Below are 19720 nucleotides of genomic sequence, written 5' to 3' on the forward strand. Positions count from 1 at the left end.
TGGTATTTACCCCTTTATTACCCAGCATGCCACCGCCATCAAGGCCGCTGGACAAGCCGGGTAAAGCGACTGGAAATGGCGCTAAGAAACAATGCACCATTTCCAGGGGCGGCTATGGGCTGCGGAATCCCAGCCCCCAGCTGCCTGGCTTTACCTGACTGGCTATCAAAATACAGCGGGAGCCCACGCATTTTTTTTTTAAATTTTATTTTTTTAAGTTAAAAAAAAAAAATTAATGGGCTTCCCTGTATTTTGATCGCCAGTCAGATAAAGCCAGGCAGTTGGGGGGTGGGGGTGGCAGCCCGTAGCAGTCAGCTTTATCTGCGCTGAGAATCAGAAATGCCGCGGAGCACTACGTAATTTTTTTTAAATGATTTATTTTTATACAGCTAATATATTCTGTGAATATATAATATATATACTCTTTATATTTTTGAGTAAAATGTAAATTGCTGTTTTAGTCTAAAAACTATTAATTTCAGACCGTAGATACAGAATTTATTACATGGAAATTCGGAGGCATGTTGTCAGTAATTTATTTACATTGTACTCAAAAATATACCTATAAAGAGAAAAATCAGAAAACTGGAAATCGTGCAGTGGTCACTTAATTTTTGCCAGAGTTTTATATGTATGTGTGTGTGTGTGTGTGTGTGTGTGTGTGTGTGTGTGTGTGTGTGTGTGTGTATATATATATATATAATATATATATAATATTATATTATATTATATTATATTATATTATATTATATTATTTTTATATATATATTATATTATATTATATTATTTTTATATATATATTATATTATATTATATTATTTTTATATATATATATTATATTATATTATTTTTATATATATATATTATATTATATTATTTTTATATATATATATTATATTATATTATTTTTATATATATATATTATATTATATTATATTATTTTTATATATATATATTATATTATATTATTTTTATATATATTATATTATATTATTTTTATATATATATATTATATTATATTATTTTTATATATATATATTATATTATATTATTTTTATATATATATGTTATATTATATTATTTTTATATATATATATATATATTATATTATATTATATTATATTATATTATTTTTATATATATATATATATTATATTATATTATATTATATTATTTATATATATATATATATATTATATTATATTATATTATTTTTATATATATATATTATATTATATTATATTATATTATTTTTATATATATATATTATATTATATTATATTATTTTTATATATATATATTATATTATATTATTTTTATATATATATATTATATTATATTATTTTTATATATATATATATATATTATATTATATTATATTATATTATTTTTATATATATATATATTATATTATATTATATTATTTTTATATATATATATATTATATTATATTATATTATTTTTATATATATATATATATTATATTATATTATATTATTTTTATATATATATATATTATATATTATATTATATTATATTATTTTTATATATATATATTATATTATATTATATTATTTTTATATATATATATTATATTATATTATATTATTTTTATATATATATATTATATTATATTATATTATTTTTATATATATATATTATATTATATTATATTATTTTTATATATATATATTATATTATATTATATTATTTTTATATATATATATATTATATTATATTATATTATTTTTATATATATATATATTATATTATATTATATTATTTTTATATATATATATATTATATTATATTATATTATTTTTATATATATATATATATTATATTATATTATATTATTTTTATATATATATATATTATATTATATTATATTATTTTTATATATATATATATATATTATATTATATTATATTATTTTTATATATATATATATTATATTATTATATTATTTTTATATATATATATATATATTATATTATTATATTATTTTTATATATATATATATATATATATATATATTATATTATATTATTTTTATATATGTATGTGTGTGTGTGTGTATATATATATATATATATATATATATATATATATATATATATATATATATATATATATATATATATATATATATATATATATATATATATATATATATTAGTATTGTAGCGGGGTGGGGGTCCCCCAGGACGACAGAGGCAGTGACCCGAAAAAGTCCAATCCAAACAGCTTTATTGTCATCGGTGAACAGGAAAATGTCCTCCGGGACACAGCCGGGGGTTACTCTCAGTCCATACGGTTCCCCGTCACACAAGCACTGCTTGCCGTAGGAGACGGTCTTACTATACCCCGTTTTGCTATTCCCGGGGGTCCACAGACCTGTGTTATAGTTCCACACAGGCCTGAACTCTCCTCAGCTTCCTGCTCTGCAGCTTACAAAGCAACTCTGCCCCACCCAGGCCTTTACAAAGACCTTTTAAATGAGAACTGTGGCCATGAGCCACCTGCATAACCCGGCCTGGAGGTTAGTGGACTGACCACTATGTAGGGCTCTAATATGTTTCTGTACGCATTCTGGGAGATACATACCGTCCGTCACATATGAATGGCCCCACTATCTCACTATATATATATATATATATATATATATATATATATATATAGCGGGGGGCACGCTGGGTAATGAGGGGTTAATACCAGCTTTGTTTTACCAGCTGGTATTAAGCCCGAGATTCTTAATGTCAGGCCAGGTTTGACCCGTCCATTAAGAATTTCCAATAAAGGGTTAAAAAGACACCACACAGAGAAAAAAATACTTTATTACAAATAAATACACAGACACACTTAGGGACTCCATCTTTATTACTCCCTCTCACCCCTCCACGATCCTGGTCTTTTGTCACCGACCTAGCTCTGCTATACCAGAAAGCACTGGGGAGAGGAAGAACACCTCGTGCTGTCTAATCGCTCAATAGACCAGATAACCCTTTTAAATGTACAATCTGTATGCTGTAAGCTCCGAGGCTCTCTCTAGAGGTGCGTACAGGTAGCCAGAATTTCATTCATTAATAACTATGCATAAGATTGATAAAATAGATCTTACCACTGTAAAGATATATATCTATATAAGATTTTGACATTTATGTTATGGGTCATTTTATTGAGAAATTGCTGTGTGACAATAATGTAATCTTTTACCCATGATGTCGACGTAACAACTCAGACTGCAGTCTGTCACTTCCTTCCTTTAACTATTGCAATGGGAGTTGATGTACAAATAATAAGGGAATTTGTGAATCATTAAAAGTACAGCAAGTACAGTACATGTATCTGTGAGTCTGCATTATATAAATAAATATAGTGTGTGTGTGTGTCTCACGGGCGTGCCAATTGGCATGTGAAATGATGCGTCCCATATTGACATGTTAAATGCCGCTGACAAAGTGACATCGGCATTTAACAGGTTAACAGCTTCTCCACCTGCGGCTATTAAGGGCACATGAAGAACTGACATCTAAGAACTCTGATAGTTTACCCAGTGTAACAGTTGTCACTAAGTGATACATCGTTGGAATCAGGGTCTGTATTCCTACATTATGATGTAGCAAACACTTGGTGATAGATTCCCTTTAACAAGACTGATTGCAAAGCACCTTGTTTCAATAAAATTATTAAGCTCAATGTTTAATTAAGACATGGCCGGTAGTGTTCAGTTTTTACCAGCTGAAAATTAAATTTGAGCTGATTCAGAAGCCTCCTGAAAACAGCACGCAGTGATGTGGTCGTATTACTTAAGATAAATTGTGAACGAAAATGTAAACGTGTAAAGTGAACTCTTGGTCTGACCAGCTAATTTATTAGAAAGCCAATTAAAAATAATTGGGTAAATATCTTTTATCAAGTAAATAAGTACTGAAAGTAATGTCTTCTCAGAGATTAAATTTTTAGGTTTGCTGTTAAAACGCCCATACACAGTACATTAAAGATGTCCTCTTTTTTTTTCCTTTTCCCTTTTTCCTTTCCTCTTGTCTCCTCTCTCCCATTAACTTAAGGGTGCTTTACACGCTGCGACATCGCTAACGATATAACGTCAGGGTCACATCATTAGTGACGCACATACGGCACCGTTAGCGACATCACTGCATGTGACACCAATGAGCGACGATCAACGAGCGTAAAAACGTGAAAAATCGTTGCTCGTTGACACGTCGTTCATTTCCTTAATATCGTTGCTGCTGCAGGTACGATGTTGTTCGTCGTTTCTGCGGCAGCACACATTGCTATGTGTGACACCGCAGGAACGACGAACATTTCCTTACCTGCGTCCACCGGCAATGCGGAATGAAGGAGGTGGGCGGGATGTTACGTCACGCTCATCTCCGCCCCTCCTCTGCTATTGGGCGGCTGCCGTGTGACGTCGCACGAAGCGCCCCTTTAGAAAGGAGGCGGATCGCCAGCCAGAGCGACGTCGCAGGGAAGGTAAGTCCGTGTGACGGGTGTAAGCGATGTTGTGCGCCACAGGCAGCGATTTGCCCGTGTCGCTCAATCGACGGGGGCGGGTACGCTCGCTAGCGATATCGGTACCGATATCGCACCGTGTAAAGTACCCTTTAGACTTATATGGGGACCAGCGTCCGGCCAGGCATCCGGGATCAATTATAAGCCCGAACCGAGGTGTTTTTTTTAAAAACCCTATTGGACAGGTCTGGGTATCTGCGAGTCCACCCATTACTAACCATAATCTGTGCAGAATACAACTGATCCTTTTGTAATGAGCTTTAATATCTAATTTCCTGTTAAAGAGAACCTGTCATGTTGTATGTGCAGCCCAATCTGTGGACAGTACAATATAGAGAAAGAGCAGCTGAGAAGAATGGTGTATACGGTAGGCTTGTTAGTAAAGATTCAGTATAACTTTAATTTATAAAAATCCCTGTTTTTTGTATTTGAGTCTAATGGGCAGTGCTACTAGTGATTGGCTATATCTGCATGTAACGTCATACAAGGAAGACTGTCAATCACTGAATAGAACAGCCCACTGGATGAATCTATATACAAACACCAAGAATTTGAGTGATTTAAAATGCAAATTACTGAAACATTTCCACAAAAATGTTTAGCAATCTGATCAGCTCCTCCTACTCCAAAATGTCCGGTCCACAGATCAGATACCATTTTCAATATGATGAATTCTTTTTAAAGGTGTTGTCCAGGTTTGGGGTTCAAAGCAGTCTTTTGAACTTGAACAGGGTGCACACTGTCAGGATTCTCGGATGCCAGGAGCCGGAAGTCACCTGACCTCCAGTATGCAATTTGCATACTTCCAAACACATTCCAACTAGACTTGTTCAGCCTCACTCACTTCACTTGTGTTCAACATTATCTAGTTGGCATGTGACTGCATGTATGCAAATTGCATACTCGCGGTAAAGTGCTCGCCCGCTTTCGGCATCCGAGAATTTTGATGGCTCACTTCAGGCACATAGTGACTGCAGACTTGAACCTGAAGCCAGGATAATCCCTTTCATGCTGAAGTTCAATGTTGTTGCTTCTATGTTACAGGTGGGTAGAACAAGATCCAAAGGAGATTTTACAGTCTGTATATGAATGTGTAGAAAAAACCTGTGAGAAGTTAACCCAGCTTAGCATAGACATCACGAATATCAAAGGTTAGTTTTAGTAATGGTTTATGCGAAATCTAAAGTAATGTTCTTTTTGAAGAGAGTCGCCACCTGCTATTTAACATGGTTTGACTTGCTATACAGCAATATACAACATACAGTGGGGAAAAGAAACCTTTTGATGCACTGACTATTTTGCAAGTTTTCCCACCTACAAAGTGTGGAGAGGTCTGTAATTTTTATCGTACGGTAGATACACTTCAACTGTGACAAATTAAAGAAATAAATCATGAAAAATCACGTAGAATTTTTAAATAGCATTTTATTGCATAAAATAAGTATTTGATAAAACAGAGAAACAGAACTTAATATTTGATACAGAAACCTTTTGTTTGCAATTACAGAGGTCAGAGGTTTCCTCTATTTTTTGACCAAGTTTTCACACAGTGTAGCAGGGATTTTAGCTCACTCCTCCTTACAGATCTCCAGATCTTTCAGATTTCAGTGCTGTCACTAGGCAACATTGAGTTTCAGCTCCCTCCAAAGATTTTCTATTGGGTTCAGGTCTGGAGACAGGCTAGTCCACTGCAGGACCTTGAAATGCTTCTTGCATAGCCACTCCCTTAGTTGCCCTTGCTGTGTGTTTTAGGTCATTGTCATGCTGGAAAAAACAGCTACAACCCATCTTCAAAGCTTTTATTTGATACATGACCCCATCCATCCTTCTTTAAATGTGGTGCAGTTGTCCTGTCCCCTTTGCAGAAAAGCACCCCAAATGATGTTTCCACACCCCCATGATTCACAGTTGGGACAGTGTTCTTGAGGTTGTACTCATTTTACTTTTTCCACCCAATATGGCGAGTGGAATTGATACCAAAAAGTACTATTTTGGTCTCATCTGGGCACATGACTTTCCCCCATGACTCCTCTGGATCATTCAGATGGTCATTGGTGAACTTCAAACAGGCCTGGAGATGTCCTTCCGCGAGCAGGGGGACCTTGCATGCCCTGCATGATTTTAATCTATGACTGCGTAGTGTCAATAACAGTAATTTTTGAGATTGTGGTCCCAGCTCTCTTCAGGTCATTGACCAGGTCCTCCCATGTAGTTCTGGGCTGATTCCTGACCTTTCTTAGAATAATCCTTACCCCACGAGGCGAGATCTTGCATGGAGCCCCAGAACGAGTAAGATTGACAGTTATCCTCTGTTTCTTCCATTTTCTAATAACAGTTGTTGCCTTCTTACCAAGCGGTTTGCCTATTGATTCTGTAGCTCATCCCAGCTAGCGTAGGTCTACAGTTTTGTCCCAGGTGTCCTTAGTCAGCTCTTTGGTCTTGGCCAAGGTGGAGAGGTTGTAGTGTGATTCATTGAGTTTGTGGAGAGGTTTCTTTTAGACAGATAACAAGTTCAAACAGGTGCAATTAATACAGGTAATGGGTGAAGAGTAGGAGAGCTTCTTAAATAAAAAAAAATAACAGGTCTGTGAGAGCCAGAATTCTTGCTGGTTGGTAGGTCAGCAAATACTTATTTCATGCATGTTAATTATTTAAAAATCATACAGTGTGATTTTCTGGATTTTTTTTTTATTCTATCTGTCACAGTTGATATGTACCTACGATAACAATTACAGACCTCTCCATTCTTTGTAGGCGGGAAAACTTGCGAAATCAGCAGTGTATCAAATACTTATTTCCTCACTGTAATGGCAACAAATCTTTTCCTGACTGTTGCTATTTGCTGATTGATAAATTTGGCTATGCTGTTGGCTAGCCTGTCCTGTAAAAACAATTTGCTCAGTTTTGTTGTTGCCATCATGGAAGTAAATTTCTCATGAAATCGGTGATCCTTCTCTCTTAATTTGATAGGAAAGTTTTTCACTAAAGACACATTTGACCTGGAAATTGAGAATTTTGAGAATTAATGAACAATCTGGGAGGCGAAGGAATCAGAATTCTCTAATAAGATATATCACAAAGCTTCTTATTTTTGTGTCTGCTGTTGATTTATAAAAAAAAAAAAAAAAAAATTTAAATACCGGTGATAATTTAACATGGAGGAGAGCTAATATAGCCTGCTGGAATTATATACTGACATTATATTGCTGTTAACAGTAATTTTTTTTTTTCTTTAGCTATTGGAGTAAGTAACCAGAGGGAAACAACTGTAGTGTGGGATAAGACCACTGGAGAGCCTCTATATAATGCCATTGGTAAGTTAAGTTCCGAATGTTCATATTTTTTTTTTTTAACCACATTCCTTATTATATTTTATGAGTGTGCTGTACTTTTTTCATGTTTTTCCCCATTGCTATTCTTTTAGCTTTATTAAATCTAAGATTTAAAGAGGACCTAGCACCAGGTCAAAAGCGCGTAGTTTTTGCTAGAATTCTTTCTTTTTTTTTTTTTTTTTTAAAAAAAAGTCATACGGTTCCAGAGATATGGGTATTTAGACCTTATTTTTTTTTTTTACCAAGGGGGCGTTGCTCACAGAATTCTCTGGGGGTGTGTCTTTAGATTGCTCTGTATTATTACACTGTGAGCAACACCCCATTGGTAAAAACCAAAAAAAAGTAGCTTTAGATAGCAAGGTCCATATCTCTAGAATTGTATGGATGATTAAAAATAAAAAAATAGAGCGAAAAAGAATAAAGGAAAATCTGGCAACTTTTCATCGGTGACTGGTCCTTTTTTAAGAAATAATCCAGAAGGTATAACCGTGTGTAATGTATTATCCCCTGCTCTGAAACATTTTAACCAAAGAAGCATTTGTCTATGGCACTTTGCATGACCTCTCTCGTATAGTACCTTTCTATCACCCAGCCTTTGCCCTTTGAACAGTTCTATATAATTATGGTTTACAGATTTTTTGTTATATGATACAGATAGATACGTAAATTGAAAGGTTGATATATTTTTTTTTTCTATAATCCTCATACATTTCTGTTGATCAGAATTGGGCTCCTAATATTTATTTTCTGTATTTCTCTACAACATGGCAAATGAAGTGCAAAGGTTTTCATTTAGATGACTAAGTAAGGTAAATGATCAACTTATTGTTTGTTTCTACAAACTTCAGCTGGGGGACATAGGTGGAGAACCCAAAGAAGTCAATGATTAATCGGTGCGGTAAATTCTCAACACCTATTTTGATAGCAGATATGTTCTTTTTAAGCTGAATCCTCCTGAGTACATTAGTTCTTTTTCAGACCTAGAAAATCAGCAACAACAATATGATGTACATTCGGCTATACGTCACTAATCAATTTATTGTAGCGGCTTTCTCATTGACGTTTGTCGCCCCTGTATGTTGACACTAGGATATGGTTCAATCACTGTTATTATACTACAAGTAAAATATATCTTTGTACCGTGTTAGCCAGTAGAGATAAAAAAAAATTGTTTAAAAGAACTGAGAGTCCTCAGTGGTTGATACCTTTTAATGGCTAACTGAAAAGATGGTAATAATTGCAAGCTTTCGAGACTACTCAGGTCTCTTCATCAGGCATGGTATAACACAAAATCTGAAGAGTCACATATTTATGTGTATAAATATGTGACTCTTCAGATTTTGTGTTATACCATGCCTGATGAAGAGACCTGAGTAGTCTCGAAAGCTTGCAATTATTACCATCTTTTCAGTTAGCCATTAAAAGGTATCAACCACTGAGGACTCTCAGTTCTTTTAAACAATTTTTGTTATTATACTGTAATGTTTCTCCTAGATCAGTGGTTTCAATTGATGATAATGGCCACTTGGTTTTGCAGGTGAAACGACTGTTTCCCTGCAAACATTAAGTGACTGATAAAAATACCGCACCGGCACCATGCTGGTGCAGTTAGAAATCCCACCGTCAAGCACAGTTTAAACCTACTGGTGACCAACAAATTGTGTCCCCAAAGCAGCTCTGAGCCTATAATACCATTAACAAATCCTGCAACCATAAGCTATGAGATGGGATCTATATGGATAAGACTCGTTTTTCCAGCTGGGAAATTTGGAGGCAAAGTCCAAAACCTTGAACTTTTTGGATAAATTGAAATGGGCTGAGGACCATGATATTGTAGCATGGAACATTATCCTGATTAAAGATTACAGTTACCAGGAAAAGGTTTACTTTGTCTACCACTTAAGGGGTTTTTCAAGATGACTCTTCAGCAGTGCACTACCCCTGGCCCCAAACTTCCTGCTGAGCGCACTATGCTCCTGAAGATTGACGGTCCATATTGGTGGCATTGTTGCAATGATAATCTTTAATGTGTGATCTCCCAGGTTGCTAGAAGAGGGAGCTTTGCCTCTGCAGCATGAGAGAAATTCAGGGACAACTAGGCTAGTCGCATCCAATTATTATCCGGCCAGCTATGAAGCTACTAAAGCAGCAACCAGTGATGACTTGTTTGTTCTGTAAACTTTCTATCATAACCAGCATTAATTTTTGATACTGTTGTACGTCAGTAGCATTTCTGTGCAAGTCTTGTGATTAGATTGGACCATACAGGCATTCCGCACCCTGTAGATTAATGCACTTTTGGCGCACATGACTTTGACCACTTTTGGTAGATGCAAGCCTCCGCATATGAAAATCTCACAAAAAATGCTGTTTTGGAGATGTTTTAACTCATACATTTTGCATTTGTATAAGTTTCTAAGATCTTGCCCGGTTTTGTTTCTCTACCCAACATGTACAATAGTCTGGTGCCAGTTCCTGTTTTGTGATGTACACTTTCATCATGGTGATCATACAGGTGCATGTGTGCAGAGCTGCTGCAACCCCTGTGATCGGGTATAACTGTGATCTTGGCAGTTTAATTCTCTAGAGGCCATAGTTCATGTAGGACACAGCATCTAAGGTGTTTTACATCTGTCAAATCATTGCCGCCACCCACCCCTCCCAAGCACATCATTATATAGTGTCAGTGGGTTTCAATGTCTTCCATCTTGGTACATGAGGGAGGTCCTGAGATACAATGCATTATTAAAGGGCCTCTGTCAGCACAGAATGATTGTATAAACCAAGTACAGGCGATCGCTGATGATGGCGGGGCTTATCATTTAACACTAGAAGTCCCAGAGAGGGGGTCATTTAACATTTTTACCATTGGAGCCCTATGGAGCTCGAACTTTCTGGGACTTCTAGTGTTAAGTACACCTTTTGGTGGGTGGATTGAGGGGAAAAGAAAGCTGGTGGAAGGTGCACCTAAATATTTGACCCTGCCATGATGCATTTAGCGTCTGTACTTTGAACATTCATTCTGTGCTGACAGTCCCTTTTTAAGGCAGATCACCAAAGGTCTTGAAAATCTTTCTTTGTCCTATTTGGTTTTTCCTTTTCAGAAATAAACTCTATACTTTCAAAGGTGCAGGTCTATGACGATATGAGGGTGCTGTCTGATGAATGTGTCGGATCTGAGGGAACTGTTTGATGATCAATCATTTTGTATGTTTATAGGCATCCAGAGGATCAGGCGGCTGTTCTGCCACTCCTCTCGGCTTTACACTAAGGCTTTGCCTGTTTAGTTTGATTGCTGTGTGTTAGCATAGGCTCATCAGGTAGTGTGATGTTTGATTTTCATTATGGCAAGAATAAAATGATTGGACGTAACTTCGATACCAATAAAGGTAACATTTGCGCTCCATTACGCTTATTCTTTTTAAGGCAATGAACTGCACATCTATTTTTACTATTGTATAGACTTTTTGGCTGCGTTATTACATTAAATTATAGCTTGTATAACGCAAGATCTGTGTGTATTCCATTTTCTATTTAGTTTGGCTTGATTTGAGAACCCAATCAACTGTTGAGCGGCTACTGAAAAAAATACCAGGAAGGAATAAGAATTTCTTCAAGGTAAAGTGTAATCACAAACTTGGTTAATGGACAACAATTTAATTTTTTTCTCATGTCTGTGTCAAACTCGATCGACTGTTATTGCTGGAGAACGTCATTTGCGAAGCCTCGTTGCGTCTGTGAAAATTAAACTTTACACTTCTTCAATAAAGTAGATCAGTCAGTATCAAAAATGGAGAACAGCCCTTTGGCGCAGCACTGAAATACTAAGCCCTCAGTGGGGGGGGTGTCTCCTTTTATCGTTTTGACCATTCCAGATGACCAGGTGTTGCCACTTTCAAACTGATATGCCCTTAGTTGCCAAAGGTTTAGAAACTTGCTTTGTTTTTAATTATCCAGGCATTTTAATGTTATGAGCTTTTATACTAGGCTTCAGTACTTTTATGTTGCGTCTTACACTCTCATGCGCTATTCTGCAGTGCTGTTTCAATGCTCTGTTTATGTTCCTTTCAACTATTGCTTGGGCATATGGGAGAGTATGGGAATTCTCCTGAATGAGCGTTGGGAGCAGAAAGGCTAAGATAAGGAAAGTCCTGTACACAGACTGTTTTTTGTATATGGATCTTGCTGAGCAGCAGTTGAAATGAGCTTCTGGGAGTTAGGGTCCTGTTACACGCAGCGATGTTCCAGTGATCCCGACAACGATACGACCTTGTCAGGATCGCTGGTACGTCGCTACATGGCCGCTAGTGAACTGGCAAAAGGGCAGATCTAATTAACGATGCACCAACGATATGGCGATCCGTCTAACGACCTCGGCTGTCATTGGGACCCTGTCACACAGCAGCTATTCTGACGACTCAGACCTCAATAGAGGCGTAGTTTTTCCACCCAGGCGTGCCTTTGTGTTGCCTTTTCCACGCCCCTCTGCTCCGGTTGGTGGCCACTAATGCTGCGCTGTCATTCTCGGATTGGGTGACCTTGCCATTACAAGGCAACACAGTAGCGCTTCCTTCCTTTGTTCCTGAGTGCGTGCATGTCTGTGGATCGTATTATACCATTTAACCAATAACGCAATTATTATAACTGTACATGTTAAATGTCATGGAAAACTGTGTTCCAGTCCGTTGATGACCGTGCCACGAAAAAAAAAAAAATGCCACACGCGCAAAAAATGGGTACAGCAGCTTGGGAAAGCACAGCATGAGCACAATGCAGAATATGGTTATGATTGCATATAATTGATAGCTGACCTGCACGCGCTCAAAAACAAAGGATGGAAGCACTACTACGTTGCTTTCTTCTTGGCAAGGTCGTCCAGTCATAACGCAATGGTGACCATCAATTTGAGCTGAAGCGGGCATTGAAAAGACAAAGCAAAAACACGCCCGCGTCGCTGAGTACTGAGTCGCCAACGAGGTCGCTCGTCGTTGTTATGGCGTCAAACACAGAGATGTATGCTGCCCAGCGGGACACAAACTATCAAAAAATGAACCAGGACGTTCAGGTATGATCGGCGATATCGCAGCAGGGGGCCAGTCGCTGCTATGTGTCACACTTACCGAAGTCACTAGCGAGGTAGCTGTTGCGTCACAAAACCTGTGACGTTTCAGCTATCTCGCTAACGACATCGCTATGTGTAACCGGGCTTTTAGACATACTGAACTCAAAACCTGAACCTTTTGTTCATCTAGGAGATAACCAGACAGACGATCTGTGAACAATTGGTCCCAGGAACTCTTATCCCGATAATTAGCCTGTCATGGCAATTGTCCTGGAAACAAGCAAAACTTTAGTTCGTCCAGTGAGTGGATTGCTTATGCCTGGATAAAAACACTGCTTTCTTTCAGTTGCTGTAATTCCCAAAATAAAAAGTGATTAAAACATCATATCCATCCCAGAATAGTATAAATTAAATAAATCAGCTCAGCATTCAGAAAAGCCAACATCCAGCTTCATGGATTACAAAATGAAAAAAATTATGGATCTCTGAAAATAGTGAATTAAATATTTGTTTTTTATATTTTTTGTTTAAAAAATTTTAGAATATTTTTCATCATTAAAATAACAATAAAATTACCATATTTGTACTGACCTAAATAATCAATTGTCAGTTCATTTTTACTGCACAATGAATGATGTAAAAACAAAACCCAAAAAATAATGTAGGAATTATTATTTTTCACAATTTTGCAACACATGGAAAGTTTTTCCAGTTTCTTCAGTATCTTGTATGGTTAAATGCATGCTGTGATACAAAACTATAACTCGTCCAGTAAAAAACAAACCCTCATAAACCTGTTAAAGGGTTAAGAAAGAACTCTTAAGTGGTATAAAACTCTGGTATAATGTGATATCTGGCAATGTTTTGGAAAAAAAACGTGGTAAGTTCTTGTTCCTCCTGTAACAGAAATATGTTGCCTTTACACTATTTGTGTCATTTGGAATGCAAGAATGCACAATACAGACAGCTCCAGTCAAAATATACTTGGAACGTGTTCTCTAAGGAAAGTCAAGTGAGCCCTTGAAACCTAATTAGGTGGCTGTACTGTGTCCATATTGCACACAGTAAGGCTATGTGCCCACGGGAAATGAAACCTGCAGATTTATCTGCGTAAAATGCGCGGATTTTCTGGATTTTCCAGTTAAATCCGCAGGTTTCAGCATGTACAGACACTCCCCATGTTATCCTATGGGACATGGGGAGTGCTGTGTCCATGCTGCGGATACGTGCGGCTGCGCAACATGCTGCGGATGCAATTACTTCTGTGGAATTACCTGCGGAAATCCCGGCCCTCCACTATGGATATAGAGGCCGGGACTTCCGCTGGTAAGCCGCACAAATGCCCGCAGGTTTTCCGCAGCTATTTCGCTGTACTACCGCAGCTAAAAATAGCTGCGGATTCCGGCGAGCAGCTGCGGGAAACCTGCGGATATATCCGCAGGTGCAAACTCCTGTGGACACATAGCCTAATGTGGGTGTCACAAGATATGATCTATCGTGCGATCGCACCCGCCTCCGTCGTTTGTGCGTCACGGGCAATTCGCTGCTCATGTCGCACAAAGTGGTTAAACCCCATCACACGTACTTACCTGCTGAGCAACGTCGCTGTGGGCGGCGAACATCCACTTCCTGAAGGGGGTGGGTTGTTCGGTGTCACTGCGACGTCACACAGCGGCCACCCAATAGAAGTGGAGGGGCGGAGATGAGCGGGACGTAAACATCCCGCCCACCTTTTTCCTTCAGCATTGCCGGCGGGATGCAGGTAAGCTGTGTTCATCGTTCCCGTGGTGTCTCATGGAGCGAAGTGTGCTGCCCCGGGTACGATGAACAATCTGCGCAAATAAGATTAATCGATCTTTTAAAAATGAGCGACGTGTACACAATAGACGATTTACAACCAATTAAGAGTCGCTCTTAGGTGTCACACGAGATGACATCGTGAACGATGCCGGATGTGCGTCACGAAAATTGTGACCCCGACGACATATTGCACGATAGTCTCTTGTGACGCCCGCATAAGGGTATGTGCACACATAGCAGATTTTTTTTTTTTTCCAGTGTAATTTTTTTTGTGCAGAAAAATATTGCAGCATTGGTTTGATAATATACTATATTAATTGACTGCCTCATTTTTAGGGACGAACTGGCCTTCCTTTGAGCACTTATTTTAGCGCTGTGAAGCTGCGATGGCTGCTGGACAATGTCGAAGAAATCCGGCTTGCGGTGGCAGAAGACAGAGCCTTGTTTGGAACTATTGATTCTTGGATCATATGGGTTAGTGCTTTATTAGTACATTATTGATGTTGTGAAGCAACAAATTTGGATCCAAGTGGTGTCTGGCTGGAAGGGGATCATCTCGTAGGCATACTGAACATGTTTCTACAGTGGGCCGACACATGAAGGAAGAGGCTTTAGCAGTACATTGATCAATATTCATATTGTTCTATAAAGAAATATCTCTGTACTGTAAAGCATTTTGCATATAATCTATGTTTATACCACAATTCTCTGCTTTGATGTGTGTAAATATATGTAAGTATTCTAACTTGTTAGGAGTCACATTCCTCATGTGAATGAAGCCTGTGTTACATTAATTTCAGCCCATAGTTGTGTAGAAATATATATGGGGTTGAGATCTGGTGATTGCAGAATATTCCACTTCTTTGCTTAAAATAAAACGCTTGGGTCGCCTTCACAGTATGTTTTTGGCCATAGTCAATCTGTACTGTGAAGCACCGTCCAATCTTGCTGCATTTAACACTTCAGAATTTATCCGACTGCTTCTATCTTTAGTTACATCATCAATAAACACTAGTAACCCAGTGCCATTGGAAGCCATGCATGACCATGCCATCACACTGCCTGTACCATATTTCCCCAAAGATGTGGTGGGCTTTCCATAGTGAGCCATTCCAACCCTTCTCCATACTTGATTATTCCCATAATTTTGGTACAGATTGATCTTCGTCTCATCTGTCCAAACAATGCTTTTCCAGAACTGGGTTGGCTTTAGATTTTTTTTTTTTTGCAAAGTCTAATCTGGCCTTTCTATTTTAAGTCTGATTAATGGTTTGCACCTTATGGTGAACCCAGTCAACCCTCTGTAATTGCACTCATAAGGTCTCCCCTTTATGGTAGACTTTAGATGCTAAAATATATCTACTTCCCGGAGAGTGTTCTTCACCTGGGTGGATGTTGTGAAGGGGTTTTTCATCACCATGGAAAAGATTCTGTGATCATCAACCACTTTTGGCGTCCATGGATGTTCAGGACTTTTTGAGTTCACAAGTTCACCAGTGCACTCCCTTTTTTTTTTTTTTTTTTGCAGAATGGACCAAGCCCCTCCTAGCCTAATGATAGTTTAGATTTTCTCCTCCATTATGAACTCCATTGACCGTATGTTGTGCGTTCGGAGCAACCACTTCCAAATGCAAATTCCACACCTGGAATCAGCTCCAGACCTTTTTAATTGCTTAATTGATTGAGTTAATGAGGGAATAGCCTGTGCAGCCTATTAGAAAGCTAAACTGGCCAATTCAACAGCAACCAAATCTGCAATTGGAGCCAGCCCAAAGCAGCCAAATCCCACCCCTGCTGTTTAGGACCTATACTGTATGAAGCATCTTGTAAACTTTAAAAGACAAATTGTGTCTTTGGTTGATATACTTTCATCAGCTTAACCAATCCCCTTTTCTATCATAGCTGATGCATATACTGAGAAGGGGGCTAGCTTCGCTATTGAAATAATCATTCACCTCTCTTTACATACAACATTTGTTTCAAACCTAATCCAAAAATGAAGGTACCTAGACCTGTGAATGAAGCTGATATCTTTGTTTTGGCACCTTTTATCATTTTAAGTATATTAGTAAGTTTTATATATGCCTTGATTTTCACTTTAAATACAGGTCTCTGAGCTATTGTATTAGGAACGTTAGATAATCCAATTTGCTATTCTAACTCTGCCTACCAACACTAGAGAAATATCCTTGAATGCTGCACTGTTTCTACTGAATCATTAAGTCTAAAGGCCACGTCACACTAAGCAACATCGCTAGCAACATTGCTGCTAAGGAACAACTTTTGTGACGTAGCAGCGATGTTGCTAGCGATGTTGCTGTGTGTGACATCCAGCAACAACCTGGCCCCTGCTGTGAGGTCGCTGGTTGTTGCTGAATGTCCTGGGCCATTTTTTTAGTTGTTGCTCTCCCGCTGTGAAGCACACATCGCTGTGTGTGACAGTGACAGAGCAACAACTAAATGTGCAGGCAGCAGGAGCCGGCTTCTGCGGACGCTGGTAACCATGGTAAAGATCGGGTAACCAAGAAGCCCTTACCTTGGTTACCCAATATTTACCTTCGTTACCAGCGTCCGCCGCTCTCGGCTGTCAGTGCCGGCTCCCTGCTCTCTGCACACGTAGCTGGAGTACACATCGGGTAATTAACTCGATGTGTACTGTGGCTAGGAGTGCAGGGAACAGGGAACTGGCACTGGCAGTGTGAGAGCGGCGGACACTGGTAACGAAGGTAAATATCGGGTAACCAAGGTAAGGGCTTCTTGGTTACCCAATGTTTAATGTGGTTACCAGCGTTCGCAGAAGCCGGCTCCTGCTGCCTGCACACGTAGCAGAGTACACATCGGGTAATTAACCCGATGCGTATTGTGGCTAGGTGTGCAGGGAGCCAGCGCTAAGCGGTGTGCGCTGGTAACAAAGGTAAATATCGGGTTGGATACCCGATATTTACCTTAATTACCAAGCGCAGCATGCTTCCACGTGGGGCTGGTCACTGGTTGCTGGTGAGATCTGCCAGTGTGACAGCTCACCAGCAACCCGTGTTGCGACGCTCCAGCGATCCCTGCCAGGTCAGGTTGCTGGTGGGATCGTTGGAGCATCGCTTAGTGTGACATCTCACCAGCAACCTCCTAGCAACTTACCAGCGATCCCTATCAGGTTGTATCGTTGTTGGTTGCTGGTAAGTTGTTTAGTGTGACTGGGCCTTAAGTAGAGTTTAACTTTCAGCTCAACATGTTTAGTTGATGTTTATACTGTACAAAAATACATAATGTAATTCCTCTATATGTTAACCTTCTAAGTAGCCAAATATATACTGATGTAAGACTAATCTCTCTCAATTTTTATCACATTGCTTTCTGCAGAGCTTGACTGGAGGGAAGAATGGGGGTGTACACTGTACTGATGTGACCAATGCCAGCAGAACCATGCTCTTCAACATTAATAATTTGGAATGGGATAAAGAGCTGTGCCAGTGAGTTACAATCAGTTACCTCCTCCAATATGGTCAATGCAACATTCAATAAATAGGATCGTAGTCTTCTCTGCTTGCCTACTTATCAGGCCATTCATAAATGTAGCAATAGGATAAGAAATCTTTGAAATAGTATCCTGTCTTTATTGGTATTTTTTCTACTTTTCCTTTTAGGTTTTTTGATATACCTATGAGCTTGCTGCCAAAAGTAAGAAGTTCTTCGGAAATCTACGGACTTATGGTAATACTACTGTTTTCTCATATTCTTCATTACCACCTGAGCACAACTTACATACAGTGCCTTGCGAAAGTATTTGGCCCCCTTGAATTTTTCAACCTTTTCCCACATTTCAGGCTTCAAACAAAAACATAAAAATTTTAATGTTATGGTGAAGAATCAACAACAAATGGAACATAATTGTGAAGTTGAATGAAATTTTTTGCTTATTTTAAACTTTTATAAAAAGAATAAACTGAAAATTGGGGCGTGCAATATTATTTGTCCCCTTTACTTTCAGTGCAGTAAACTCACTCCAGACGTTCATTCAGGATCTCTGAATGATCCAATGTTGTCCTAAATGACTGATGATAAATATAATCCTCCTGTGTGTAATCTAGTCTCCGTAAAATTGTACCTGCTCTGTGATAGTCTGTGTTCTGTTTAAAGCGCAGATATCATCATGAAGACCATGGAACACAACAGGCAGGTCCGTGATACTGTTGTGAAGTTTAAAGCCAGATTTGGTTACAAAAAGATTTCCTAAACTTTAAACATCCCATGAAGCACTGTGCAAGCGATCATATTGAAATGGAAGGAGTGTCATACCACTGCAAATCTACCAAGACCCGGCCATCCATCCAAACTTTCATCTCAAACAAGGAGAAGACTGATCAGAGATGCAGCCAAGAGGCCCTTGATCATTCTGGATGAACTGCAGAGATCTACAGCTGAGGTGGGAGAGTCTGTACATAGGACAACAATCAGTCGTACACAGCACAAATCTGACCTTTATGGAAGAGTGGCAAGGAGAAAGCTATTTCTCAAAGATATCCATAAAAAGTGTTATTTAAAGTTTGCCACCAGTCACCTGGGAGACACACCAAACATGTGGAAGAAAGTGCTCTGGTCAGATGAAACCAAAATCAAACTTTTTGGGCACAATTCCAAACTATGTGTTTTGGCGTAAAAGCAACACAGCTCATCACCCTGAACACGCCATTCCCACTGTCAAACATGGTGGTGGCAGCATCATGGTTTGGGCCTGCTTTTCTTCAGAGACAGCGAAGAAGGTTAAAATTGATGGGAAGATGGATGGAGCCAAATACAGGACCATTTTTGAAGAAAACCTGTTGGAGTCTGCAAAAGACCTGAGACTGGGACAGAGATTTATCTTTCAACAAGACATTGAGCCAAAACCTAAAGCAAAATAAACAACGGAATGGTTCACAAATAAACGTATCCAGGTGTTAGAATGGCCAAGTCAAAGTCCAGACCTGAATCCATTCGAGAATCTGTGGAAATA

At 38.2% G+C, this 19720-nt stretch overlaps 1 protein-coding gene across 3 annotated transcripts in view; it reads left to right on the forward strand.

Annotated features, from left to right (window-relative positions):
* GK (glycerol kinase) overlaps positions 1–19720 on the forward strand; it is a 123165-nt gene that overhangs the window by 32778 nt on the left and 70667 nt on the right. For all 3 annotated transcript variants that reach the window (XM_075336493.1, XM_075336495.1, XM_075336494.1), the window contains exons 3-8: positions 5581–5687; positions 7773–7850; positions 11407–11486; positions 15067–15204; positions 18088–18197; positions 18372–18438. In XM_075336493.1, the coding sequence (XP_075192608.1) occupies positions 5581–5687; positions 7773–7850; positions 11407–11486; positions 15067–15204; positions 18088–18197; positions 18372–18438 (580 nt within the window). The remainder of the gene's footprint in view (positions 1–5580; positions 5688–7772; positions 7851–11406; positions 11487–15066; positions 15205–18087; positions 18198–18371; positions 18439–19720) is intronic.

This window comes from Anomaloglossus baeobatrachus, chromosome 2, assembly GCF_048569485.1.
Source record: "Anomaloglossus baeobatrachus isolate aAnoBae1 chromosome 2, aAnoBae1.hap1, whole genome shotgun sequence".
Taxonomy (NCBI): domain Eukaryota; kingdom Metazoa; phylum Chordata; class Amphibia; order Anura; family Aromobatidae; genus Anomaloglossus; species Anomaloglossus baeobatrachus.